Here is a 24,679-nt window from a genome sequence, read left to right on the forward strand (position 1 = left end):
AAGGCAACCCACAGAATGGGAGAAAATATTTGCAAATCATATATCATCTGATAAAGGATTAATATCTAGAATACATAGCGACCTCCTAAAACTTAACAATAAAAAAAAAGCACAATTCAAAAATGGACAAAGATCTTGAATAGACATTTCTCCAAAGAAGATATACAAATGGCCAATAAGCACGTGAAAAAATGCTCAAAATCACTAATCATTAGAGAAATGAAATCAAAACTACAATGAGATACTGACTCACAACCAATAGGTTTGCTATTATCAAAAAAACAAAACAACAAGTATGATGAGGATGTGGAGAAACTGGAACCCTTGTGCATTGTGGGTGGGAATATAAAATGGTATAGCCATGGTGGAAAACAGTATGGCAGTTCCTCAAAAAATTAAAAATAGAATTGCCATATGATCGAGCAATTCCACTTCTGGGTATATCCCCAAAGGAACTGAAAGCAAGATATCGGAGAGAGTACACCCATGTTCATAGCAGCATTATCCACAACAGCTAAAACATGGGAGCAACCCAAGTGTCCATCAACAGATAAATGGATAAGCAAAATGTATATACTTAAAATTGACTATTATTCAGCCTTAAAAAGTAAGGAAGTTCTGCAACATGCTACAACATGGATGAACCTTAGGGACATTCTGTGAAGTGAAATAGGCCAGTCACAAAAAGACAAATACTGTATGATTCCACTTATATGAGGTACTTAGAATAGTCGAAGTCATAAAGACAAAGTGTAATGATGGTTGCTGGTGGGAGGGGAGAATGGGGAGTTACTGTTTAACTGGTCTATAGTTTTACAAGATGAAGCGTTATAGGGATGGATGGTGGTGATGGTTACACAACAATGTGAATATATTTAATACCACTGAACTGTGCACTTAAACATGGTTAAGATGATAAATTTTATGCTAAGTGTATTTTACCACAACAAAAAATAAAATTAAAAAAACAGTGAGCCCCCTCTCCCCCAACACACATAAGTAACCTCGTAAGTAACACACAGTTTAGTGCTTATGCATCATCCCTGGCCATCAAAGGTTGCAGAAACAATCCTGCTGTCCCTAAAATGCACACCAGAATGAAAACCCACAGAAATATACGATCAATCACCATGGCAACATACTTCCAGTCGTCTTGAATCTGAAAGACAAAAACAAAAATCATGAAAGAGGAAAAAATAAAGCAGGAAGGAAAAGGCAAAGTGAACACATTTTCAATATTGAATATTTAATAAATGTGTTTCAGTAGAAGAAGCCATTCTGCTTGCCAAAATGCAAGAAACCTTTTTTTTCTAACTGATGTAGTCTGAGGAAATCTACCATTCTCAAGTTTCTCTTTATGCACTAGAGAAACAGGAATAAAATATCTGTCATATTAAATCTGTTTTAAATCAGGAATTTCTTAACATCTATGTAACCCTTTTTTTCCCCCCAAATTGAATTCCAATTTATAAAGTTAGTTAAAACCAGTTACTTGATTTACACCTCTGCAGGAGGATTCTGGGCCTTTGTTAGAATAGCTAATACAATCCAACATAATTCAAGTACTAGCTCTTATCCAGTTTTAGATACTAATTTCCTTCTAACGTCTGTTTCAAAAATGAAATAAGCACATCAGGGCAAGCCCATCATCACTCTTCCTCTCCCACCACCCCCTCTCCACAATGCCCAACTAGCCAAATATCATCTTCAATTAGAAGGCCAAAGTATCATGGAATTCTATACAGTTACAGAACAGGTTCAAAATCAGAAATAAATTCTGACCATAAAGTAAAAGATGGAAGAAAGAGCAAGACTAATTGTATATAAGACAGCTTCAATTTACGCTTGAAACAGGAAGGAGAACCGCACATTAATTATACTCCTAGACAACTCAGAAAGGAAACCATAATTGGATTGAGAAAAAGAGAACCCATGAATCAACTGATTTTGAAGAAATAATCACATAATAAAGAGGCAGCATGTGATTTAGTAATTTAATTAAGTGCACTGAAATGGAGCTGGGAGACAAGGATTTTATTTCACCATTATGAGCTTGAGTGAATGTGTCCCCCCCATGACACTGAGAAGTCAGTGGATTAGAGCTATAATGCCCTATTTACCACCGGTTACTTTATTTGAATTCCTAAGACTTTGGGTGTAAAAGATTCCAATATACAATAGACCCTGTGATTCCTGCCGACCCCCTACTGGCTAAACCTCCTAGGGCCTAGGAGGCAGTGGGGTGGGAAAACCAAGACTTGTTATAATCCCAGCTCTGCTCCTTTCTAGGCGTGAGAATCTGGGTAAATTTTGTGACCTCTCTCAGCCTCAATTTCCTCATTGGTAAATCGGGGATAAGAACAGTACCTACTTCAGAGAGTTGTTATGAGGATTAAATGAAATATGTGCCTGGCACAGGGTCCTTAATGAATAATACCTACTGATATTAATGCTGATTTTAAAAATGACCATTAACCAAGTATAAATCTCCCTCTGAGAGCACATCACATGGTTTAGCCTGAAGAAAGAGGGGACTTGGGTTTTACACATGAATACAAACAGTGCTGCAAATAGAGCTGGGTGAAACTTAATTTTATGTCTAACTAACTCTGAGTCTTTAAGGCACAATGATACTGGTCATTCTCTGGAAACTTTGGCACTAATGATGCGTGAACAGGTAGATGAGTGTTAGGCAGAATGGTGAACTAGCCCAAGCCCCTGGCTCTGTCTCCCAGCCCAACCCTGGAGATGTCCCAGAAACAAGAGGAGACTGTGCCTTAAAGACTATCAGAAACCTGGGCAGGTGTGGCCTGCTGAGTGTGAGCGTGGGGTTGGAAGAGGAGGGTCTCAGTGGAGGGAAGGACTGGGAAAGGCTTGGTTGTGCTCTTCTCTCCCCCAGCCTTTCCAGCCTGCCACTCCCAGCCCAGAGATTCAGGCAGGGCCACTTGTCAGCAAAGTAGGGCCTGGCTGAGGGGAAGAGCAGGGCAGAGAAGGTGCCCACTGACTGGTGGGGCCTGAGGCTTCCCTCCTCACTCCCCACATCAAAGATGAACAACTGCAGTTGAGTGAAAGGGACGTGGAGGAGATCCTCAGGGACAAGGTCACCTGGAGGGGAGGAAACGCCCCTGAAGGGGGGGTCTAGCCCAGTTTGTGGCCATGTGGGTCCTCTGCCTTGGGAAGCCTGGGTTTGGGCCCCTCAAACACAGTTCGGTAAGGATGGCTGACACCCCCAGAAAAGGTGAGTTTACAGGCCCCCAATACACAAACTTAGGTATTTGAAAGAAAATTCATGGAACAGGTAGGTTAAGGATTTAAACTAAACAAGATAGTCTTTTGAGACTATCCAGATAGATAGTCACTGGATAGGAGAGAACATTGGAAACACGAAGTTAGGAACAAGCAGTGTTATAGAAGAATCAAGTGGAAATACAAGTGTGAACAACAGGCAAGTCGCAGTAAAGAACTCAAGAGCTGGGATGAATGGCAAGGGTAAATACAGCCCCGGAAAGAAACAGGGAGGAGAGTAAGGACCTCACCTGGGGCAGCGATGTAAAAGAAAAGCTAGGAGATGGAGAAGCTGGGAGCAGAGGTATCCCATCTGTACAACAACAGTTCAGGGAAAGAGAAAAGAAGGGTGAACAGGAGATCTTTACAGAAATAACGTTGACTTCCCCAGAGTTAAAGCGAGATGAAAAACCTTGGAATTAAATGGCTCACAGGAATGCCAAACAGACTAGGAGAGACCCACACCAACAACATTGTGTTTGGTGTCATTCGATTTCTCTACAAACAGAAAATTCTAATAGCTTCTAGATAGAATAGATTACTTGCAAAGGAACAACATTCAGATTAACTTAAAACTTTTTCAGAAATGACACTGAGGCAAAAAGGCCATGGAGTGTTTTAAGTATTTAAGGAAAAGAACTTCAACCCTAGAATTTCGTATCCAGCTAAACTCGCACTTAAAAGGGAGGGCACAATACAGTTTTTTAAAAAATTTTATTTATTTTTGGCTGTGTTGGATCTTCCTTGCTGCATGTGGGCTTTCTCTAGTTGCGGTGAGCGGGGTCTACTCTTCGTTGCGGTGCACGGGCTTCTCATTGCGGTGGCTTCTCTTGTTGCAGAGCACGGGCTCTAGGCGCGTGGGCTCAGTAGTTGTGGCTCGTGGGCTCTGCAGCACAAGCTCAGTAGTTGTGGCGCAAGGGCTTAGTTGCTCCGCAGCGTGTGGGATCTTCCTGGACGAGGGCTCGAACCCATGTCCCCTGCATTGGCAGGCAGATTCTTAACCACTGCGCCACCAGGGAAGCCCCACAATACATTTTTAAGCCTACAGGCCCCAAAAGGTTTATCCATAAACACTCTTGAGAAGGCATGCCAACACAAAGAAATAAATCCAGGAGGACACCATAAGATAGATGTGAGGGGTGACTACAGACTAAAAAAAAAAAAAAGGAAGGTCAAAAACCAAAACATACATTCATGAAAAACCAGAACTAAAGCTCTAGTAACACCCAGGTAACCAAAGCAGTGAGGAAGATCAGAGGGGAAGGACAGTGGGGTGGGGGCAAAATACAGATACTTAAAAATGTAAGAGACCGATTGATATGGAAAACAGAACTTGAGCATGGGTTTAAATCAGTTAGGAAGAGCTAGTAGAAGAATAAAAATAAAACACATGACTTTCAACCAGCAAAAAATATTCAAACTTTCTAGTAAACAGCAAGAACTGAGGCAAAAAAAAAGTAAATGGAAAACATGAAATAAGATGGCCAAAATGTAACCCTAGAAAACAGTAATTACAACACATGTAAATAAATCATTGATCAGAAGTCCGACTCTAGTTGGAATGAATGAACTAACAGATATACACACATATAGATATATAGATGTATCTCTGTATCTATATCTGAACCAAACAAAACAAGTTGTATCAGGGTTATTAGCTCAGAAGATCATGGCTCTGATCTATGCACACCTCCAAGACCTCAATAACTCACACAGTGGAACCAAATGATCACCCGTCAAAACCGTAAAACGGAGAGTATTAACATGAGACCACAAGCTCCCTAACTAGTTTTCTAACTTGTAACCCACTCCTAGCCCTAACTCTGAATTTAGAGTATTAAACACCTCACAAGTGTGAGCAAGTAGGGGTGACCAACACAAACAACTTGAAAAGAGAACAGCCAAGGCAGGTGACACGATGACACTCCTGTCCCTTTGGGACCTGGCGTGTCCAGGGACAGTCATTCACAGGCTCTCAGCACCCTCAGGAGATGGCTCTGGGAGAACTAAGCCTGTTCATTCCAAGTTCCTAGGAGCCCAGGACAGTTAAAACCAACCAAGTTGGAGCCAGGGAATTAGGAAATTAAAATACCTCTAGAAAACTCTAAGTAAACAGCAGCCTGTCCGTCACACAGTAAGAGAGAAAGAAGGCATCCTTCAGACAGCCCGACTCTCCTCAGAGCACTGAGTAGGCATCTTTATTCTAACGCTTGCCACCCTTTCATAAACAGGTTGCAACCCACTGGACGGTGGTCCAGATTTCTGCTTTCTCTGGAAAAACAATGGGACCACATTCACCTGTGGTAACAGAAGACCAGAGGTCAGCAGTGGCTACCCCTTGAGATGAACCATGTGCCTCTAGCTGGCCACATTCAGGCTATTTCACTGATTTACCTTCCTGGCATTTCAGCTATGACTTCCCTTTCAGTAACATTTTTTTTTTACTGTCTGCCTCCATCACACGTCTTGTGGAAACTCTAACACTAACTAAAACCCTCGTGAAACTCTAACACCTTGTATGGTTCCTAGTAAATAATTTTTGGAATAAAGGTAGTTTCTAATAGCCTGACAAAGACGATGGGTACTTAGATCTCAATCTTTAGTAAATTATCACTCAAAAGAAGCGATTATTTTAAAAGTGGATAAAGAAAGGGTAGAGAATATCTGCAAAAGTGATTAGCGTTAGACAAATGAGATTCTCTAATCATGTACTTAATGTCCAACAACTGCTTCAGGGACTTCCTGGTGGTCCAGTGGTTAAGACTTCGCCTTCCAATGCAGGGGGTGTGGGTTCGATCCCTGGTCCCGGAGCTAAGATCCCACGTGCCATAGGGCCAAAAAACCAAAACATAAAACAGAAGCAATGTTGTAACAAATTCAATAAAGACTAAAAAAAAAAAAACAACCAACTGCTTCAACTGAATTTAAAGGAGGGCCTGACTTTTTGGCTAAATTTCTGGCATCAGTGGGAGGTTTTGCATTGTTACCGTCACAAGACGGGCTCAGAGTTGCTCAGATGGGTGGGGTGAGGACACAGGGCCACTGTTGCTATCTCCCTCCTGTCTCATCTACTTTAATATGCCATTCACAGCTGAATAAAAGAGGCTCCAGACATTCCCTACCAACATTAATTACCTACATACAGTGCATCAGGAGCTGAAATTATCTGGTAATTAGCTCTTTGCTAATAATCAACTTAAAGCAGAACCAGTTAATTTTAAAGCAGAGCTTCTTAAAAAATTATTGAACATGATTCTGGTAACCTTGGGGGTAAGCAGAGTGGGAGCAGCCAAACACATAAGTGTAAAGCTTCCCCATTATTAATACCTATCACTAGTTCTAGCATAAGATTTTTTTTTTTTTCAATTGAGTAATTATTTATTGAGGATCTGCTTAGTGGGTCAACAGCAAAAAGACACATTGGAAACCAAATTGATACAAGATTTCAGTCATCAAATGCCAATTTCATGAAAGACAGTGTACAAGGGTGGGTATATAATGATGGATAAGACAAATTACCAGCTCTTGAGGATCCCAGTCTGATGAAGATTGGACAAGGAGTCTGGCCTCAAGGTGGGCCTGGCTATGAGAAGAGATGGATCAAGAGCTCTATTCACATTTGGGTTTCTTGGCAGTGGGTGTGGTACACCAGGGATGATAAAGAGGCTACGAAGCAAGTATTTCTGCTGAGACTTTGAAATGTCTAAGTGACAAGTTTGGAATAAGGCTTTAAACACCAGGATACAGTCTACATTTGAGCTAATAATGAATACCTTTAAAAGTTTTAAGCAGAAGAGTCATATTGATTGAGGACATATATTTTGACACCACAAAGTGGCTGATAATGCATTATAATTCTGAGAGTAAAGTACCATTACTCTTGTTTTACGTAAGAGATTAAGAAAGCCTGCCTAAGGTCATATAGCTAAAGAGTGACAAAGCCAGGATTTGAACTCCAGTTCTAAATAAATCCAAACCCAGAGCTTTAAAGCATTATACTGGATTGCCTTCAGCAAAGCTGTGGTCTCAGAATCTCCTGGCAGTCCACCATCTACTTTTTAAATAGATTTAATGCCCTGGAACCAGGCCATTTCAATACTTTAGGCTATTTAAAAACAGAAAACTGTTAACCAGTGGTTCTTTTTCAGCAGTGGCAAGGAAGGGGAAGTGGGCTTAAAAAAGGGTTTTGGGGGAATTCCCTGGTGGTCCAGTGGTTAGGACTCCACACTTCCACTGCAGGGGTCCTGGATTCGATCCCTGGTCAGGGAGATCCCACAAGCCATGTAGCGGCGAGGGCAAAAATAAATGAATAAATTTAAAAAGTTTTGGAATAAGGAATACATATAATAAAATTCAAAGCACACAACAAAGAGTTTTCCCCAACCACTACTCCCTTACATAAAGGCAACCACTATCAACCATTTGTATATTTTAAGGATTTCCTATAAACATAAACATTTATATATATATACACACACACACACACACATATATGCTTGTGGTGAATTAAAGATTGCCACAAATAATCTTTTTCCACACTTATGAAACAGTAGTATCAATTTCCCCCTTACCTGCCCTCTGTAAGGGCCCTGTAATTGGCTTTTTTTAAAAAATTTATTTATTTATTCATTATTTTTAGCTGTGTTGGGTCTTTGTTGCTGCGTGCGGGCTTTCTCTAGTTGCGGCGAGCAGGGGCTTCTCATTGCAGTGGCTTCTCTTGTTGCGGAGCACAGGCTCTAGGTGCGGGACTTCAGTAGTTGCAGCACGTGGGCTCAGTAGTTGTGGCTTGCAGGCTCTAGAGCGCAGGCTCAGTAGTTGTGGCACACGGGCCCAGTTGCTCCACGGCATGTGGGATCCTCCTGGACCAGGGATCGAACCCGTGTCCCCTGCATTGGCAGGCGGACTCCCAACCACTGCACCACCAGGGAAGTCCCTGTAATTGGATTACTTATCTTGGTGTCACAAAGGGCTGTCAGACATCTGAGGTCCCAGTGGAGGAAGGTTTCTCACTCAGGTAAAGGCATCTGATAACTCCATACAGACTGTCCATCTGCCACTAATTTCCTCTCTTCAGGAGGGCCAAGGATGCCCTACTTTCAAGTCATCCTGGAGCTGCATCTTCCCAAAGTCCACAGCTGGCCCCTCAGCACATGTCCGGAGCTCGGCTGGGACACTGCAGCCCGGGTAGAGTCCGCAGGGGAAAAAAGCTCTAGCATAAGATTTTTGAAGGAAATAGAAGTTCACCCAATTAAAAAAAGATGGGCAAGAGTGTGAATAGATATTTCACAAAAGAAGATATCCAAATGGCCAATAAGCATATGAAAAAGAGCCCTAATCATTACTCCACAGGGACAAGAAAGGCCACTTCACCCCCGTTTGGCGGCGAGCGTGGGCAGCAGCTGGGACTCTCAAACATTGCCAGGGGGCGTGTCAATCGGCTCAACCCTTCGGAAACCTGACAGTGTCCACTAAAGTGAAAAACACACCTCTCCAATGATCCAGCAATTCCACCCCTAGGAATGTAGCCAGGAGAAACGAGTGTATATATTCACCAAAAGATATGTATAAATTTATAGCAGCTTTATTCATATCGCCTCCAAACTGGAAATAACCAAATGTCCAACAACTGTAGAATGAATAAACAGAAGGCGATGTTGTCATACTGTAGAATCTTACGAACCAATAATAAACCAAAAGGATAAACCTCAGACATCTTTGTACACTTTGCTGAATGAAAGAAGTCAGATATGAAAGTTTATACTATGCGATTCCACTTATATGAAGTTCAAGAATAGGTAAAATTAATTAACATAAAAGAGGTCGGGATCAGTGGTTACTGAGGAGGGACGGAGGAGGTTACTGACTGGGGAGGGGCACAAGGGAACTGTCTGGGGCACTGGAAATGTTCTGTATCTTTACCTAGATCATGTTTACATGGGTGTACACATAATGTAAAAATTCACTGAGATGTAGACTTAAGAGGTGTGTACTTTATGTAAATTACTCTTAAAGGGGAGTAGGGAGACACAATTAGTAAAGTTTAAAATGTCAGCTCAGCACATCAATACTAATTGGAGATCATCTGGCCTCATGCCCTCTTCCAGCCTACCTCCTAATCCACTCACTCAGCATCAGGTGTTCCAATGGCCCAAACTGCTGGCAGCCCAGCAGCTAAATGCAGGGCACCACATACTCACAACCTTTATCATCCCATTTTACAGATGAAAAGACAGGCTCACAGAGGTGAGGCGGTGTATCCAAGGATAAATAACTGGTAAATGAGGAGCTGGTCTGAACACAAGCCACTGATGCCAGTCTAATTCCTTAAACCCACCCTAAGCCTTGCCCACAAGGAACCAATAAAATGTTTGTTGAATGAATGAATGACCAATGTAATAACAGACCTATCCTTACCTCTTTGGCTTCATTTTGTGCTTTCATATTTTCAGCAATATACTTGACACTTTGGATAGCTTCTTTGATTTCCGGTGACAGAGCAGAGAGGGAGAGCATGGCATTGACAGATTCAGAACTGGAACTTCTCGTAAGATTGGCACTGAAATTTGGGATTTTTACCATGCGGTGGTGGCAGTAGTCACACAGCCCATCCTGGCAGGGGTAGCCTTCTTTGCAGCTCTTGGACTCTATGTGGCTGAAGCAATTCAGGTTTGAGAGCTCAGCGCTATTGAAGGGTCTTGGCCTCTGAGTGTTACCCTCGTTGCTTGCCGGCCTGGTCATGAACATGACCCTGGGAAGAAAGTTCAAGAATATGGTCTTCACCCACATGGGCATCGTGTGCGTGGTGGGGGTCCTGTAGTGCACGTTGAGCACGAAGACGGTGATGACGATGGACAAGGTTACAAAAATCATGGTGAACAGGAGGTACTCGCCGATCAGGGGAATCACCAGAGAGGTGGACGGGATGGTCTCAGTGATCACCAGGAGAAACACAGTCAAGGAGAGGAGGACCGAGATGCAGAGGGTCACCTTCTCGCCGCAGTCGGAGGGCAGGTAGAAGACGAGCACAGTCAGGAAGGAGATGAGCAGGCAGGGGATGATGAGGTTGATGGTGTAGAACAGGGGCAGGCGCCGGATGTACAGCGAGTACGTGATGTCCGGGTAGATCTCCTCGCAGCAGTTGTACTTGATGTCATGTTTGTAGCCAGGGGCTTTGATGATGGCCCACTCGCCACTCTCCCAGTAGTCCTTGAGGTTCATGGAGGAGCCGATCAGGACCAGGTCGATTTTTGCCTTGTCGTAGGACCAGGAACCAAACTTCATGGTGCAGTTCTGGTAATCGAATGGGAAGTAGGTCACATCGATTTTGCACGAGCTCTTAAAGATGGCCGGGGGGATCCAAGTCACTTCCCCCGTGTACTTGAGCAAAGCTTTGGTCTTGTCGTCCACCTGGAAATCCCCGACAGCACTGCGGAGACACAGAGGAGGTGTGCGGTACACAGGTCATCACCACGTGGTCACCTAGTCCAGCTTCTCATGCCGCCAGCAGGTGAACGGCAAGTCACGATTTGTAAAACTGCAGAATATGAGCTCAAAGTGCTGTAAAAGGTCTCGCAGTTCACCATCCCATTTACCAATGGGGATACTGAGGCCCAGGACCCCCCCAGCCCCCAACAATCTGACACGCTCATCACCCCCCGCCCTGGGGCGTGTCACGGGTTCATTCCACACCATACAACTCCCAACTTGATATTTATGGAGACACTCCCAAATGCCAGAGATTTTTTTTCTCCTTTAATTGAAGAAATAAAAGAAATTAATGAAAGTGGTCATCAGGAGGCAGGTGTTTAGGTGACCTTCAGGGATATTTGCCACTCGCTGTCCTTATGGTTTGGCCCTGGTAATGCCTCCTCATTCTGTCTGCATTGGGAGCCCAAAGTGTGTACACACATGGATGTCAAACCGGACCGAGGACCTGAAGGGGCTGCAGAGACCACCGTAGGAGCCCACTGCCATTAAACTGAGCCTGTTAGATGGGTCTATTACCAGGCCCTATCTCCGGACCCTGGTTCTACCGTTCACCAAACTCCCCAGTCCTCCCTGCACTGTTTTAGAATGAATAATCATGTTTTCTGATTCCTTGTCTTTCAAACCCAGCATGACAGGTTCCTTTGCCTTCTGTGTCCCTATCCTTCCCCATTTTCTCCCCATGTTCCTTCTCCCTTCTGTTTAGCTATGTGCACCCTTTCTATGCAGAGATATACATTATTCCTAGAATTGGCTTGTTGGCATTTATCAGCTGGTTTGTGCAGTGGAAGATTTGCTGACGACCAGCTCAACACGCTGTCCAGTCTCGCATCTGAGCACGAAGCCAGCCGGTCCTCATGACAATGGCCTTGCCCAATGAAAGCTCTTGACATTTCCGTGGGTCAGCCCTGTTGATTTCTTAGAGTTCTGCATTTGAAGGCATGTATGTCCTTCTAAAGGGAGCAACCACTATACCCATTTGCCTGAAGAGCTGGGGGAAAAAAAAAAAAAAAAGACCTGAACATTTAGGGATATCCTGTCTGGTTGTTACTGGATAGCACTGTGTGAAGACAGGAGGGGGTGTGTCCGGGGCCTGTCTCCTTGCTGGTCTCTGGCCCTCCCACCCTCATGTGTGTCTGTCGAGCAGGACAGTCGTTACACGTGAAGACTTGATGTCAAATCCACTACCCGCCTTTACTCCAGCCGGCTGGGTTGTCCCAAAGGTGCCCTGCTGTGTTTATATGTTCTTAGCCCCACTTTATCCTACTGTGCCCTCAATTCCCCACAAGATGATTCCCAGCTCCAGGAGGAAAGGAGGGGTATGAGAAGTGGGGAGGGGGTGGGGACCCTCACAGCCCCAAGTGGACTTGACCATGTTGGGCACCAAGGAGTCCTGGGAGGCTGGCCTACACTACGCAGAGGGCCGAGAGGACCCCTGGGAAGACAGAGGCCTCCAGAACAACTTTCCTTAGGGCATCCTGGAGCAACAAAATGGACCTTCAGAGCCCAGGGACTAGTCCAGGGCAAAGTATGGCCCACTGGCCTGCCCCCTATTTCTGTACATAAATTTTTATTGGTGCACACAGCCATACCCATTCGTGGTCTATTGTCTGCAGCTACTTTTAAGCTACAAGGGCAGGACTGAGTAGCTGCGACAGAGACTCTTAAGGCCCACAAAGCCTAAAATACTTAGGCCCTTCCCTGGCCCTTCACAGAAAAGCTTAATGATCCCTGCTTTAGTTTGATCCCCTCATTTTACTGACGAGGAAACTGAAGGCCAGAGAGCAGGACTCGCTTGCTCAGGGTCACAGAGAGTTTGTGGCAGAGCCTTGACCAGTCGGAACTTGAGTCCTCAAGTCTGTGTGTCCAGAAGGCCAAACACTGGAGATCAGCTTACCTTGGTTGCTGGTGCACGTCTGCTATTTTCCAGGGCTCCTGGTCACTGTGGCAGCTGCCTACAGACCCCCGCAGCTGTGTCTGCCCAGACCAGGAGGCCTGCTTGCTGACGGTGTCAGTGGCCTAGCTCTGCCACCAGGAGACCGAAGATGAAGACCCTGCTGGGTACCAGGGTCTGGCAGAGCCCCAGCCACAGAGAGCGTGCTCGGTAAGTACTAGCTGACTGAACGGATGACCAAAAAAATAAATGAAGCTCTCACCCCCCTGGCTGCCCAAGAGATGGCTGGCAGCAAGGGTCAGCAGAGGGGGGAAAGGTCTCACTCAGCCAGTGTGTTGCTGAACCATGTGAGTTGATTAAAAAAAGAAAAGGCGGGCTTCCCTGGTGGCGCAGCGGTTGAGAGTCTGCCTGCCGGTGCAGGGGTCACGGGTTCGAGCCCTGGTCTGGGAGGATCCCACATGCCGCGGAGCAACTAGGCCCGTGAGCCACAATTACTGAGCTTGTGCGTCTGGAGCCTGTGCTCCGCAACAAGAGAGGCCGCGATAGTGAGAGGCCCGCGCACCGCGATGAAGAGTGGCCCTCACTTGCCACAACTAGAGAAAGCCCTCGCACAGAAACGAAGACCCAACACAGCCATAAATAAATAAATAAATAAATAAAATAAAGGTTAAAAAAAAAAAAAAGAAAAGGCAGGGTGGGTGCAAATGATTAGTTGAGGTATCACTTTAATAGAAGGAAAGAGTAAGAGCTGAAGTGGGACGAGGGTGGTGAGTGGTATGAGAAAGATCACGATGGCATCCGTTTCTTTAACCTTTCCAAACTTCCTCAGAAAAACAGGGCAACAAGATAGCAAAAGAAAAATCCCACTGCCCACGTAGTCAACAAAGTTAGGTTACGTGGAACTCCAAGAACCTCAGGTGTGAGAGAGTGGGGTCGAACCACCACCACCAGCGGGACCTGCGTGGGATTCGGGTGGGGTTAGCTGCTGTGGAGGTGGCTGAGGGAAGAGGAAGGGGAGTTCTCCTGTCCCGAGAGCCCCAGGCAGAAATCACCAAGAGGTATCTGCCCCTGAAAAAAGAGGACCCCACTCTGCACTGCATCCTCAGCAAGGGGAACGGTGAAACAGAGAGGGCGCCACAGGTTCCAGTTTGTGGGAGAGGACAAAAAGATGGGGAGCCACCAAGGTCTGCAGAGGAGGCTGGGCTGGGCTCGATCTCAGAAATACCTCCCACCCCAACTGCCTTCCAGAAGGACAGAGACCCACCCAGAAAAAAAGCTGCATAGGGTAGGCTCCAAATTGAACAGCGTGGGAAACTGAGGGTAAGAAAAAGAAGATGGTTGAGAAACTAGAGAAGCGGGTGTCTAGAAGTGGCAGCTCTCAGACTGTGGAGGTGGCTACACAGAGTATTTAAATGCTTCAAGGGAACCACTTGAGGAGGGAACTCCCAAGCAGGTGACACAAGAGACCCACCCTTACCCACTCCCATCCCCTCTGGGAACCTGTCCTAAAAGTACAGCAAAGGCCATCTATTTAAACAAGAGCAACAGAAAAGGATTAGACTGAACCCCATGTTAACATATTGTAAGAAAACTATGAAAAGTAATTGAATAACAATTACAAGCAGACAAGTGTACACTGCAAAAATATAACCTCAGAGCAGATGAAACTGATAATCTGACATGACAAATTAAGCTAACAGAAAGAACGATCTTTAGAAACTTTGAAAGAGCAGCATAAATTAGAAATAGAAAAGTTAAGAATCTGGGTAAGCTACAGGAGGATGAATAAAGAACTGACAGAACTTAGGAAAGAACGGGCAAAAAGAAATTTTAAAGATCATTTTGGAAATAAAGACTAAACTAAAACGTTAACAAGCAGACACCATGGAAAGTATCGTGATGAAAATAAAAAACAGAAAGGAGAAAAAAAAATATTTTAAATCAGAGACGAAGAAAAAGAATTTGAGAGAAAATAACATGGACAGAATATAAGTAAAGCAGTTCAAATATATGTGAAAATGGAGTTCCTGGAGAGAGAAAGCAATAGAACAGATCTTAAAAACTCTAATTCACAAAAAATTTACTGGAATAAAATAAAAATATTATGTATATGGTACAGAGTAAAACAACTAGATTTTAAAGATAAAGGATAAAATATCTTTGGGTTACCCAAGAAAAAGAACAACCCCCTTGTAAACAAGCTGACTATGCATCCCAATTCGTCCAGGACAGTCCTGGTTTACATCTGTAGTCCTGGTGCACTTATTAATAGAGTCCCTTTTCTCTCCCCAAAGTCACCAGATTTTACAAGAAAAAAAGAAAATTAGATTGGCAATTGTTTTTGACAGCAACACTTCATACCAGAACATGAGTCAGCATTTTTAAGATTTTCATGGAAGGAAAATATGAGCCAAGGATTTTATATCAGCAAGATGACCTAAAAGTATTACCTAAAAAGGCTACAATGAGTTATGAACTTGTAAGAACTTAGGGTATATTGTGTCCACGAACACTTTCTGAGGATTCTACTAGAGGACAAACTTCAAAGAACAAAATCATGGCAGGAGAAACTGGCATAAGAAGGTAAAAAGTGTTTCTAGTGTGTTGAAATGAAAAGAAACTCTCACCAGAGGTTTAGAGAAACTGAAGTTTTGGTTAGGAGAGAGGAATTGAAGGATATTCTCTAAATCTTATTTTCAGCTTCAGATTCCAAGGAAATTCCTTATATTTGCTCCTCTCCGTACCTGATTTGAAGCTTTTCACTATGTCTCTCAGTATTGTTAAAAGCACACATCCCTAAAGTACCCCAGCTGTTCACCGAAGATTGCCAGCAAGAAAACAGCTATGAAATTCAAATTATAAGATTAAGGTCTGTGCCCACTTTCTTAATTCTAGCTTAGCAAAAATTCTCATCACCCTGCTCAGCTCCTTAAGAACCTTTGGGCCAGGAGATTTCTAGAATGGCTCACATTCTGCAAACCAGTTAATTTATCTCCTGTCCCAGTTCTTTAAGGACCAATTTACAAGTTGCATGAAAGAAACATATTTATGAATGCTGTCTTTTCTTGGGAAAGCGTAAACAAAACACGGACCTCTAAGAGTTTTATAGTGTCTGGCCTTCCATTTAGGTCTTTAATCCATTTTGAGTTTATTTTTGTGAATGGTGTTAGGGAGTGTTCTAATTTCATTCTTTTACATGTAGCTGTCCAGTTTTCCCAGCACCACTTGTTGAAGAGGCTGTCTTTTCTCCATTGTATATTCTTGCCTACTTTATCAAAGATAAGGTGACCATATGTGCGTGGGTTTATCTCTGGGCTTTCTATCCTGTTCCATTGATCTATATTTCTGTTTTTGTGCTAGTACCATACTGTCTTGATTACTGTAGCTTAAACCATAATTCAAAAAGAGTCATGTACCACAATGTTCATTGCAGCTCTATTTACAATAGCCAGGACATGGAAGCAACCTAAGTGTCCAGCGACAGATGAATGGATAAAGAAGATGTGGCACATATATACAACGGAATATTACTCAGCCATAAAAAGAAATGAAACTGAGTTATTTGTAGTGAGGTGGATAGACCTAGAGTCTGTCATACAGAGTGAAGTCAGAAAGAGAAAAACAAATACGGTATGCTAACACATATATACGGAATCTAAAAAAAAAAATGGCTATGAAGAACCTAGGGGCAGGACGGGAATAAAGACGCAGACCTACTAGAGAATGGACTTGAGGACATGGGGAGAGGGAAGGGTAAGCTGGGACAAAGTGAGAGAGTGGCATGGACATATATACACTATCAAACATAAAATAGATAGCTAGTGGGAAGCAGCCGCATAGCACAGGGAGATCAGCTCAGTGCTTTGTGACCACCTAGAGGGGTGGCATAGGGAAAATGGGAGGGAGGCAGACGCAAGAGGGAAGAGATATGGGGATATATGTATATGTATAGCTGATTCACTTTGTTATAAAGCAGAAACTAACACACCATTGTAAAGCAATTATACTCCAATAAAGATGTTAAAAAAATTTAAAAAATAAAAACACAGACCATCTTTGGAGTGGTTAAAGAACCCTTTTCTTTTAACCCATGACTAGAAAGTGGGATTCAGCCAAAAACGTAGCTTCTCTAGTCCCAATATGAACAGTAAAACATATTGATTTGTACTAATACGGCATACAAACCTAAACACAGAATGCTTTAAAATCAGATTAGACTAATTCTATACGAAGTGTTTTGCTGAAAAATGCTCAGTGGTTTTTTAAGACATTAGAACTCCAGAGATAAAGCACAGTTACAAAATTGAAGTCTGTCAATACCTGGAGAACAAACTAGTACATGCTGTAAAATATCAATTAAAATTATGTTTGTCTAATGTCTAATAACAGAGGTTAAATGTGGAAGGTGTCAGGTTTGTATGGGCTTAGGAAAGAGAGGCAGGTTTTGGAGGTGCCACAATGGGCAGATTCAGATAGGCAGAGGAAGAACCTTTGAAAGAGAGAAAAAGGCGCAGCTTCCTGCAGCTGGTGGGCAGATGCGCATGTGCAGCGTGAGGCAGGGGCAGGGAGCATTCGTCGGGTGAGTGAAAGAATGAAGCTTTCCTGTGGTCTAGCCATGGGGCGCGGCTACAGCCTGACTTACAGGGAAGATCAGGTCCTGCCTTGGTGACAGAAGCCCACCCCCATGTATTTCCTTCCTTGCCCTTCCTCCAGTCTGTAATTGCATATTTGGATACTGTAACTCATTCCTGTCTTCCCTGGTGTGTCTGATAAACTCCTAGAGGCAAGGGGGAGGGTATCTATCTTGTGCCACAGTATCTCTAGGACCTGGCATATAGTAGATCAATAAATACCTGTGGAATGAACCAAATGAATGGAGCTCTCTTGGAAAAGGTCCCAGGAAGACAAGGCTGTAAAGCACAGCAGGCCAAGGACCCAGGTCCAGGCTGACAGCCCTGAGAGGTGGGGGCCACCCAGCACCTTACTTGTTATACAGCACAATGTCTGGCTTCCAGATCTTCTGTGCAGGGACACGCATGAACTCCGCTCCATTGTAGTCAGAGGGGTCCCACTTCAGCTTGTAGTCATTCCAGATCTGGGGGGAGAAGGCAAGGAGGGAGAGGGAGGCAGTGGAAGGACAAGCATGGTTTTACTTCTTTTGACACCACTCATCTTGGTGACCTCCCCACCTCGGCTGCACGTCAGAGCCGCCTCTGCAATGCAGACCACACTGGCCCATTCCTCATGTGGGTGCTAGTGGGGGGACAGCACTGGGCTGGCTGTGCAGGCTGCCTCCTAGCTGCCCCCATGAGTGGGGCAAGCCCAGCCCCCATCAATCAATCAGGACCACTAGGGCCTTCTCCAGTCATTTCCAGTGCCAGGGCCAGGTCCCTGCCTTAAGCTCCTGCTGTTTACACTCCTGAAATGGCTTGGACATGCCATTAAGCCCCAATAACGGCACTAATGACACACAGAACCCTCTTCCACCTCTGGGTTGGGCAGGGTTGGCCTCTGAAGGGTCTGGGGAAAGAGCCATGATCCCACCAGGGCCCAGGAAGTGTTTGGGTGCAGAGGCTGGGAGATGTGAGTCCTGAGCACCTGAGGGGAGAGAGGTGAGGCTGTGGCTGGAGGGAACGTGTGCCATAGGGCACTGAGTGGGCACTGTGCCCATCTGGCTTGCCAGACTCCTAGGAAGGAAGGCTTCCTTCCTAGGAAGGAAGGCTGCAAGGCTCCTAGGGAAGGAAGGCCACTTCCTCCTAGGAAGTGGCCAGTTGGCTGAGCTGGTGGAAGGATCACCCTTAGGCCAGTGAGTTATCTGTCCATGTCTGCACAAAGCCTCCCTGGGGAGAACATGTGGAAGCCCATTTCTTTGGTCCCAATCTGAACAGGAAAATCCAGAACCCCGGCTCCCACCCTCCCAACAACAATCGTATCCACGGCATATGATTCTGACTTAAGGATGAGTTTTTAGCAAGAGGAAGGGGAAGAGGTGCCTCAGGCGCCACCCTAGAGTCAGGGCCAGGGCTCCAGGCCCGGGTCAGCCCCATTTTGTCTGAGCATGGAGGTCTCTCTTTACAGGACGCAGTCTATCGTCTGTGACTTGAGGGGCTGGGCCCTGCAGTCCTTCCACAGGGGTGTAGAGCAGTGCATATGACCCCAAGCCCAGGTAGAGACAGACCAGCCAGTCAGTGGACCTCAATCTGGGTCCACAGGAGTGAAGTAGGGGTTTTGGCCCTTGGTTCACAGACAGCAAATAAAGCAGTCACCACCAGGGGGCAGCTGTGCCCAGGGTCTGGTCACTTACTTGCTTGAGCCACAGGTTGGTCTCCATGATCTGGTTTACTTCATCCTAGAAGGAGAGATTAAAGTAGATGGTGAATTACAAAAACAAGGCTGGTTCTGGGAAAGGCTATTCCAGAAGCTCCATACCCCACGGCCACGGCTTGTGGCTCTGGCACTCACCACCTTCACCAGCTGAGACATGGACACTTCAAACTGGATGATGACTGGGTCAGACACGTTGGCCACTGGCCGGATGATCTCATTGTAATCTTCGAACAGCCGCTCAAACAGACGATGCTCGGCCTCGGAGGCTCTGGCCACTGAGGGAAGTAGCCCTGTCAGATCCTGGGGAAGTCACTTTTCCCCTCACCAGGGACACCATCCACCTACAGCTTCCTCTCCATCTGCTGAGGGTACTCTCTGGAACGCCAGACTTTCAGACTAGTCCTGCTCCTTGAAGTTAAAGACTAGGAAACTGAGGCCCAAGAGAGAAGGGATTCCATCAGGTCACACACATTCGTTGAGAAGCATAATGGTTACAAGCCTGGGCTCTGAATTTGGATAGATCTGGTGCAAATCCTGACAGACTACTTGTTAGCTGTGTGAGCTTAGGCAAGTGGCTTAAACTCTCTAAACCTCATTTCCTTCATCTGTGAAAGATTATAAATGTATCCACCTCTTAGGGTTGTTATGAGTTACGTGCTTAGCTCCATGCAGGCATGTGGTAAGAGCTCAAGAACCATCCTCACCGTCTTTGTTACTGCACAGCAGCAGCGTGATACAAATGCAATCTGCCTATGTACAGCCACAATGGAGAGATGACCAGTCCATTCCCAGGGCAGGAGTGCCGCAGGGCCGGAGGGAGACTACAACCTAGGACTGGGGCTTTCCTTCTTCCCACCCAGGACCCTGTAGGGGTTTGGCCACCAAACATCTTAGAAGCGGGTGCCTATGTGGTTCCCATGATCTCAGAGTGCGACCCACGGTTCCTGCTGATGTTGTCTTCACATCCTGATCAAAGACCCTTCCCTCTCTGAAACCCTTGGGGACCCTCTTTGTTTATAAGCCACACTCCAGGCATCTTGAGTCAGCTGTCTGTTGCTTTTCACAGATCTGGGGAAAATCGGGGGAGGGGATGAAGGGAATCCTTTAAGTCCAACCCAACTTCTCCAGGGATTTTGACTGTCCCCTTCCGCCCCCCTCCCCAAAATAAAGAAGGGGCCACATTCAGGAGCTCCGTGGGGAGCTCTGAGTAGTGGGGCCTCAGCACCGGCGGGGCAGGAACAGCGCTCTGAGTGCACGGTCACAACGTGGTCTCCCAACAGACTTACCCGCCCAGCTGCAGGGACCGCCTGCAGCCCTGCCAAATCCCTCGTCCCTTGGTATCTACCACCGCTCCCAGGACACTCAGAAGCCTTTCTGTCAGGGCCGGCTTCTCCCTAACAGGCTCCTCTTAGAGACCGGGCAGAAGGCGAAGGCGGGGAGGTACCAGGAGTGCGGAGAGGCGCGGACAAGGAGGAGAGGCTGGCGCCCCTTAACGACTCCCCTCTGCCCCAGGTGGCCTTGATCAAATCTTGAGCCCTCTCTGGCCTCAGCTTCCCCATCTATTCGTAAAACGAGGAGGTGGGCGGGATGCAGACAGTGGAACCCGCGGCCTGGGCGCGTCAGTTCATCACCCGGTGCGCCAAGCAGGACGATGGGCAGGGCCGAGACTCGAATCTGTAACCCTGGGCTGTGGAAGGAAGGGCCCCAGTGCGGGCCCTGCCCGCGCCTCCCGGGGGCGCACAAATGACTCTCAAGGATGGGGCAGCCGAGGGGGAAACACGCACCCCCCCACCTACCTCGCCGCCGGGCCAGAGCCAGTCCACGCGGGTTTCGGGTCCCCAGCCACGGCGCCCTTCTCCCCACCTCGCGCTGCGCTCCGGGCCGCCTCCCCTTCGGACCCCGCTCGGGCGGGGCGCCCGTCCCTCCAGTCCCCCTCGCCCCGCGCCCGTACCTGGCAGCAGCAGCAGCAGCAGCAGCAGCAGCAGCGGCGACGGCGCCCAGGGCGGCAAGAGCTTCGCGACGCGGACTCCGCGCGGCTGGGCGCCCATGGCTGGTCTGCCCTCTGGCCAGAGGCTCCGCGCGGACCGGGCGGGCGGCGTGGGGCGGAGGGCAGGCCGAGCAGAGCCGGACGGTCGGGAGCCGGCGGGACAGTTGCGGAGACAGACTCGCCTGGCCGGGCTCCAGGCGCTGCCCGCCCACTCGGAGCGGAACCGGGGCGCAGCGCGCGGAGCGCCGGCTGCTCCAGCCCCACCCACAATCCCGGGCGCAGCCCCACCCGCCGCCGTGGGGTTTCCGAGCCTCTGCTGGGGAGAGAGGTGCGCTCGCGTCCGAGAGCAGGGATGTGCTGACCCCCTAGTGCGCTGTGCTGGGCGGTCTCATCCCTCCCTCTGTGGTCGGTGCAGTCCACGGACGGCTCCGCGCCGGGCCAATCCGAGCAGGTACTGGCAAACCACGGGAAAGAATAGGGGTCGAATCTCTGTTCCTGGCTTCCCGGGTGAGTGCGAGTCTCCCCTTTCCCCGGGCTTGGGGACCACCGGGCTAGACGGACGGTCGCCGGCCTGCCTGAAAGGTTCTAGCGCATCCTTAAGATGAGGACTCAAGATTTTGACACTATTAAGTAATTGTTAAATATTTTAGGAGTGATAATGGTATTTGTGTTTTTAAGAGTCCTTAGGGTTACCATGAGGGGGAGGGTTGGAGTCAGTTGAAACAATATCGGCCATTGAGTTGGTAATTGATGAGGCTAGATGAGAAACACCTGGAGGTTTGTTATCCTAGTCTACTGTCGAATATGTTGCAATGTCTCGATAAAAAGTAAAAAGAAAGAAATAACAAAATTAAAAATAAGTCTTGGAGATGGAGCCATCAGAGGAAGCACTGCCCTTCCTGGCCCCTGGACCCTGCAGAGCCTCCTCTGCCCACCGGCCCATCTGCACCCTGGGTGCACCAGGATGGTTCTGTGATGGAGCAGACCACCTTGGGGCCCCTTGGTCTCTCGGACCACCCACCAGGAGTGGGGTGGGGTACCTGCAGGCTTCCTTGGAGTTCCTCTATCACAGGACAGGTCAGTCACCTTTATTATTTCCAGAATGGGTCACCTACCCCCATTAAAACCAAACAAAAGGAGACATTTTGCAGGATTCAGAAAATGTTTGTAAGAATTGGGGCTTACTGTCAGGCCCCCATTTAGAGAATTTTCATTCTCCTGACAAGAAGCCCTTTATCTGGAAGAATATTGCAAATCACATATCCAACCAAGGACTTGTATCCAGAACATATAAAGAACCCTCAAAACTCACAAGGAAGAATAGGGATCTTACTGGGGTGATGTCAAGTGTTCTAAAACTGGGTTATAGTGATAAACTTACTAAACTCATTGAACTGTACACTTAAAATGCGTGAGTTTTATGATGTGTAAATTATACCTAGTTATTTTTAAGATCTCAGCAGTAAGAAAACTAAAACCCAGTTTTAAAAATGAGCAGAAGAGTTAAACAGACACTTGACCAAAAAAGGCCAAAAGCTCACGAAAAGATGTCCATTTGCTGCTAGTGTTGCAGCAAAAATAGAAATGAGACTTCTGTTTTCTGATAAACAAGGAAAATAAGGCAACAATGAACAGGCTGGGGAAACAACATAAACAGGCCTGAAAGAGTTAAGCAATTGTGGTTATTCTTTAGCTGTTACTTCTAACAAACACTTGTAGCTAGACTTGTCCTTCACAAAGCTGATTACTCTCTGACTCCATATGAATTACCCTTTGCACCTGGCATTTCTTCTCCCCCTACACTCCCTTGTAGCACTCTTCATTTGGGACAGAAGGTCACGGGTGGATAACTTCAGGGGCACCAGACCCGGTTGTTGAGTGACCTGATGACAGCTTTGGCCATGAATTTGCAGAACGAAAGAAATGCAAGACCTTCATTACTTTGAGCTTTATCACCTACCCCAGACCATGAGCCCCAGGCTATATAACCTTTCCCTATTCCCCAGGGAAGGGGGCACAGCTCTTGAGGCACTAGCCTGCTGTGTTACCCCCTTTGCCAGGCAAAGATTAAAGCCATTTTTCTTGTTTCTCCAAAACTCTGTCTCCATATTTCTTTTTGGCATCGGTGCACAGAGAGCCAAGATTTTGGTATCGCTAGCCATTAGGGAAAGCAAATTAAAACCAGGGTGATATACCACTTAACAGCCACTGGGATGGCTAAAATAAAAAAGTACCGTCAATACCAAGTGCAGATGAGGAAACAGAGCAACTGGATCTCTCATACTTTGCTGGTGGGAATGCAAAACAGTATGGCTGCTCCAGAAAACAGTTCTACAGTTTCATACTGTATGTTAAAAGTTAAAAGTTTAAACTAAGTTTAAAAGTTTAAACATACTCTCCCCATATAACCCAGCAATCACATTCCTGAGTATTTAACTAGAAAAATGAAAAGTTTTGTTCACACAAAATCCTATATGTGAAATGTTTATAGTAACGCTATTGATAATTGCCCCAAACTGGTAACAACCTAAATGTGCTTCAACAGCCATATGATGGATGCAAAAGAACAAACTATTGTTACAATCTTCAACTTGGATGAATCTCAAAGGCATTATGCTGAGTGAAAGAAGCCACTCTCCAGTGGTTCCATACTAACATTGGTGCATGCGGGATCTTTAATTGTGGCCCGTGGGATCTAGTTCCCTGACCAGGGATCGAACCTGGGCCCCCTGCATTGTGAACATGGAGTCCTAACCGCTGGACCACCAGGGAAGTCCTCATTAGAGGTTATTTTTTTTTTTATAAATTTATTTATTTATTTATTTATATTTGGCTGTGTTGGGTCTTCATTGCTGCATGTGGGCTTTCTCTAGTTGCGGTGAGCGGGGTCTACTCTTCATTGTGGTGCACAGGCGTCTCATTGCAGTGGCTTCTCTTGTTGTGGAGCACGGGCTGTAGGCGGGTGGGCTTCAGTAATTGTGGCAAGCGGGCTCAGTAGTTGTGGCTCATGGGCTTAGTTGCTCTGCGGCATGTGGGATCTTCCCAGACCAGGGCTTGAACCCATGTCCCCTGCATTGGCAGGCGGATTCTTAACCACTGCGCCACCAGGGAAGTCCCTAGAGGTTATTCTTGAAGAGACTAAACTATAGTGATGGAGAAAATCTCAGTGGTTGCGGGGGGTGGGGGTGGGGTTAGGGGTGGAGGGACACGTGACCATAAAGGAGTAGCAGGTGGGAGCTGTTTTGGGTGATGAGTGACTCCTACATCCTGATTACATGAATCTATACATGTGTTAAAATTAATAGAACAGTACCTAAAAAGTCAGTTTTATTGTATAATAATTTTTAAAATAGATTTTTTGAAAAGTCCTCCTCCATCGCACAAATATTTTGAGTGCTTACGATGTGCCAGGCACCGTGCAAAAGACAGCAGAACATGACCAGGGCCGCGGAGCATGGAGGAGAGAGCCATTCCTTTCAGGTGGGGAACCAGGGAAAGCTGCTGAGGGGAGCGGGCATCTGAGATTGAAGGAGGAATAGGAGTCATGTCTTCATTCAGCAAACATTTATTGAGCACCTACTATGGGCCGAGATCTGTCCTAGACCCTGAGGATACTGCAGCGAACACGAAGGGCCAGGTCCCTGCTCTCACGGAGCTCACACTCTAGCGGGTGAGAGCCTCGGGTACCGAGGGCTGCTGGA

General features: G+C 46.3%; 1 protein-coding gene and 1 non-coding gene across 2 annotated transcripts; both read right to left on the reverse strand.

Moving 5' to 3' along the window:
* Positions 1-981: 981 nt before the first annotated feature.
* CHRNA3 (cholinergic receptor nicotinic alpha 3 subunit) lies at positions 982-21,124 on the reverse strand. The gene is made up of 6 exons (XM_036844160.1): positions 20,943-21,124; positions 19,127-19,266; positions 18,969-19,013; positions 17,650-17,759; positions 9,700-10,711; positions 982-1,159 (listed from the first exon to the last, which is right to left on the reverse strand). Exons 1-6 carry the CDS (start codon positions 21,037-21,039, stop codon positions 1,031-1,033), a joined length of 1,533 nt encoding a protein of 510 aa, XP_036700055.1. The 5' UTR covers positions 21,040-21,124; the 3' UTR covers positions 982-1,030.
* Positions 21,125-23,677: 2,553 nt separating this feature from the next.
* TRNAC-ACA lies at positions 23,678-23,750 on the reverse strand. The gene has a single exon. It is a non-coding gene; the product is annotated as a tRNA-Cys (tRNA).
* Positions 23,751-24,679: the final 929 nt, after the last annotated feature.

Source organism: Balaenoptera musculus, chromosome 2, assembly GCF_009873245.2.
Source record: "Balaenoptera musculus isolate JJ_BM4_2016_0621 chromosome 2, mBalMus1.pri.v3, whole genome shotgun sequence".
Classification (NCBI taxonomy): domain Eukaryota; kingdom Metazoa; phylum Chordata; class Mammalia; order Artiodactyla; family Balaenopteridae; genus Balaenoptera; species Balaenoptera musculus.

Coding starts and splice junctions, on each gene's coding strand:
- CHRNA3 (XM_036844160.1), bottom strand. CDS start 21,039: ATGGGCGCCCAGCCGCGCGGAGTCCGCGTCGCGAAGCTCTTGCCGCCC. Junction 17,760..18,968: donor CCAACCTGTGGCTCAAGCAA/GTAAGTGACCAG, acceptor TTCTCCCCCCAG/ATCTGGAATGACTACAAGCT. Junction 10,712..17,649: donor GACATTGTGCTGTATAACAA/GTAAGGTGCTGG, acceptor GTGTCTCCGCAG/TGCTGTCGGGGATTTCCAGG.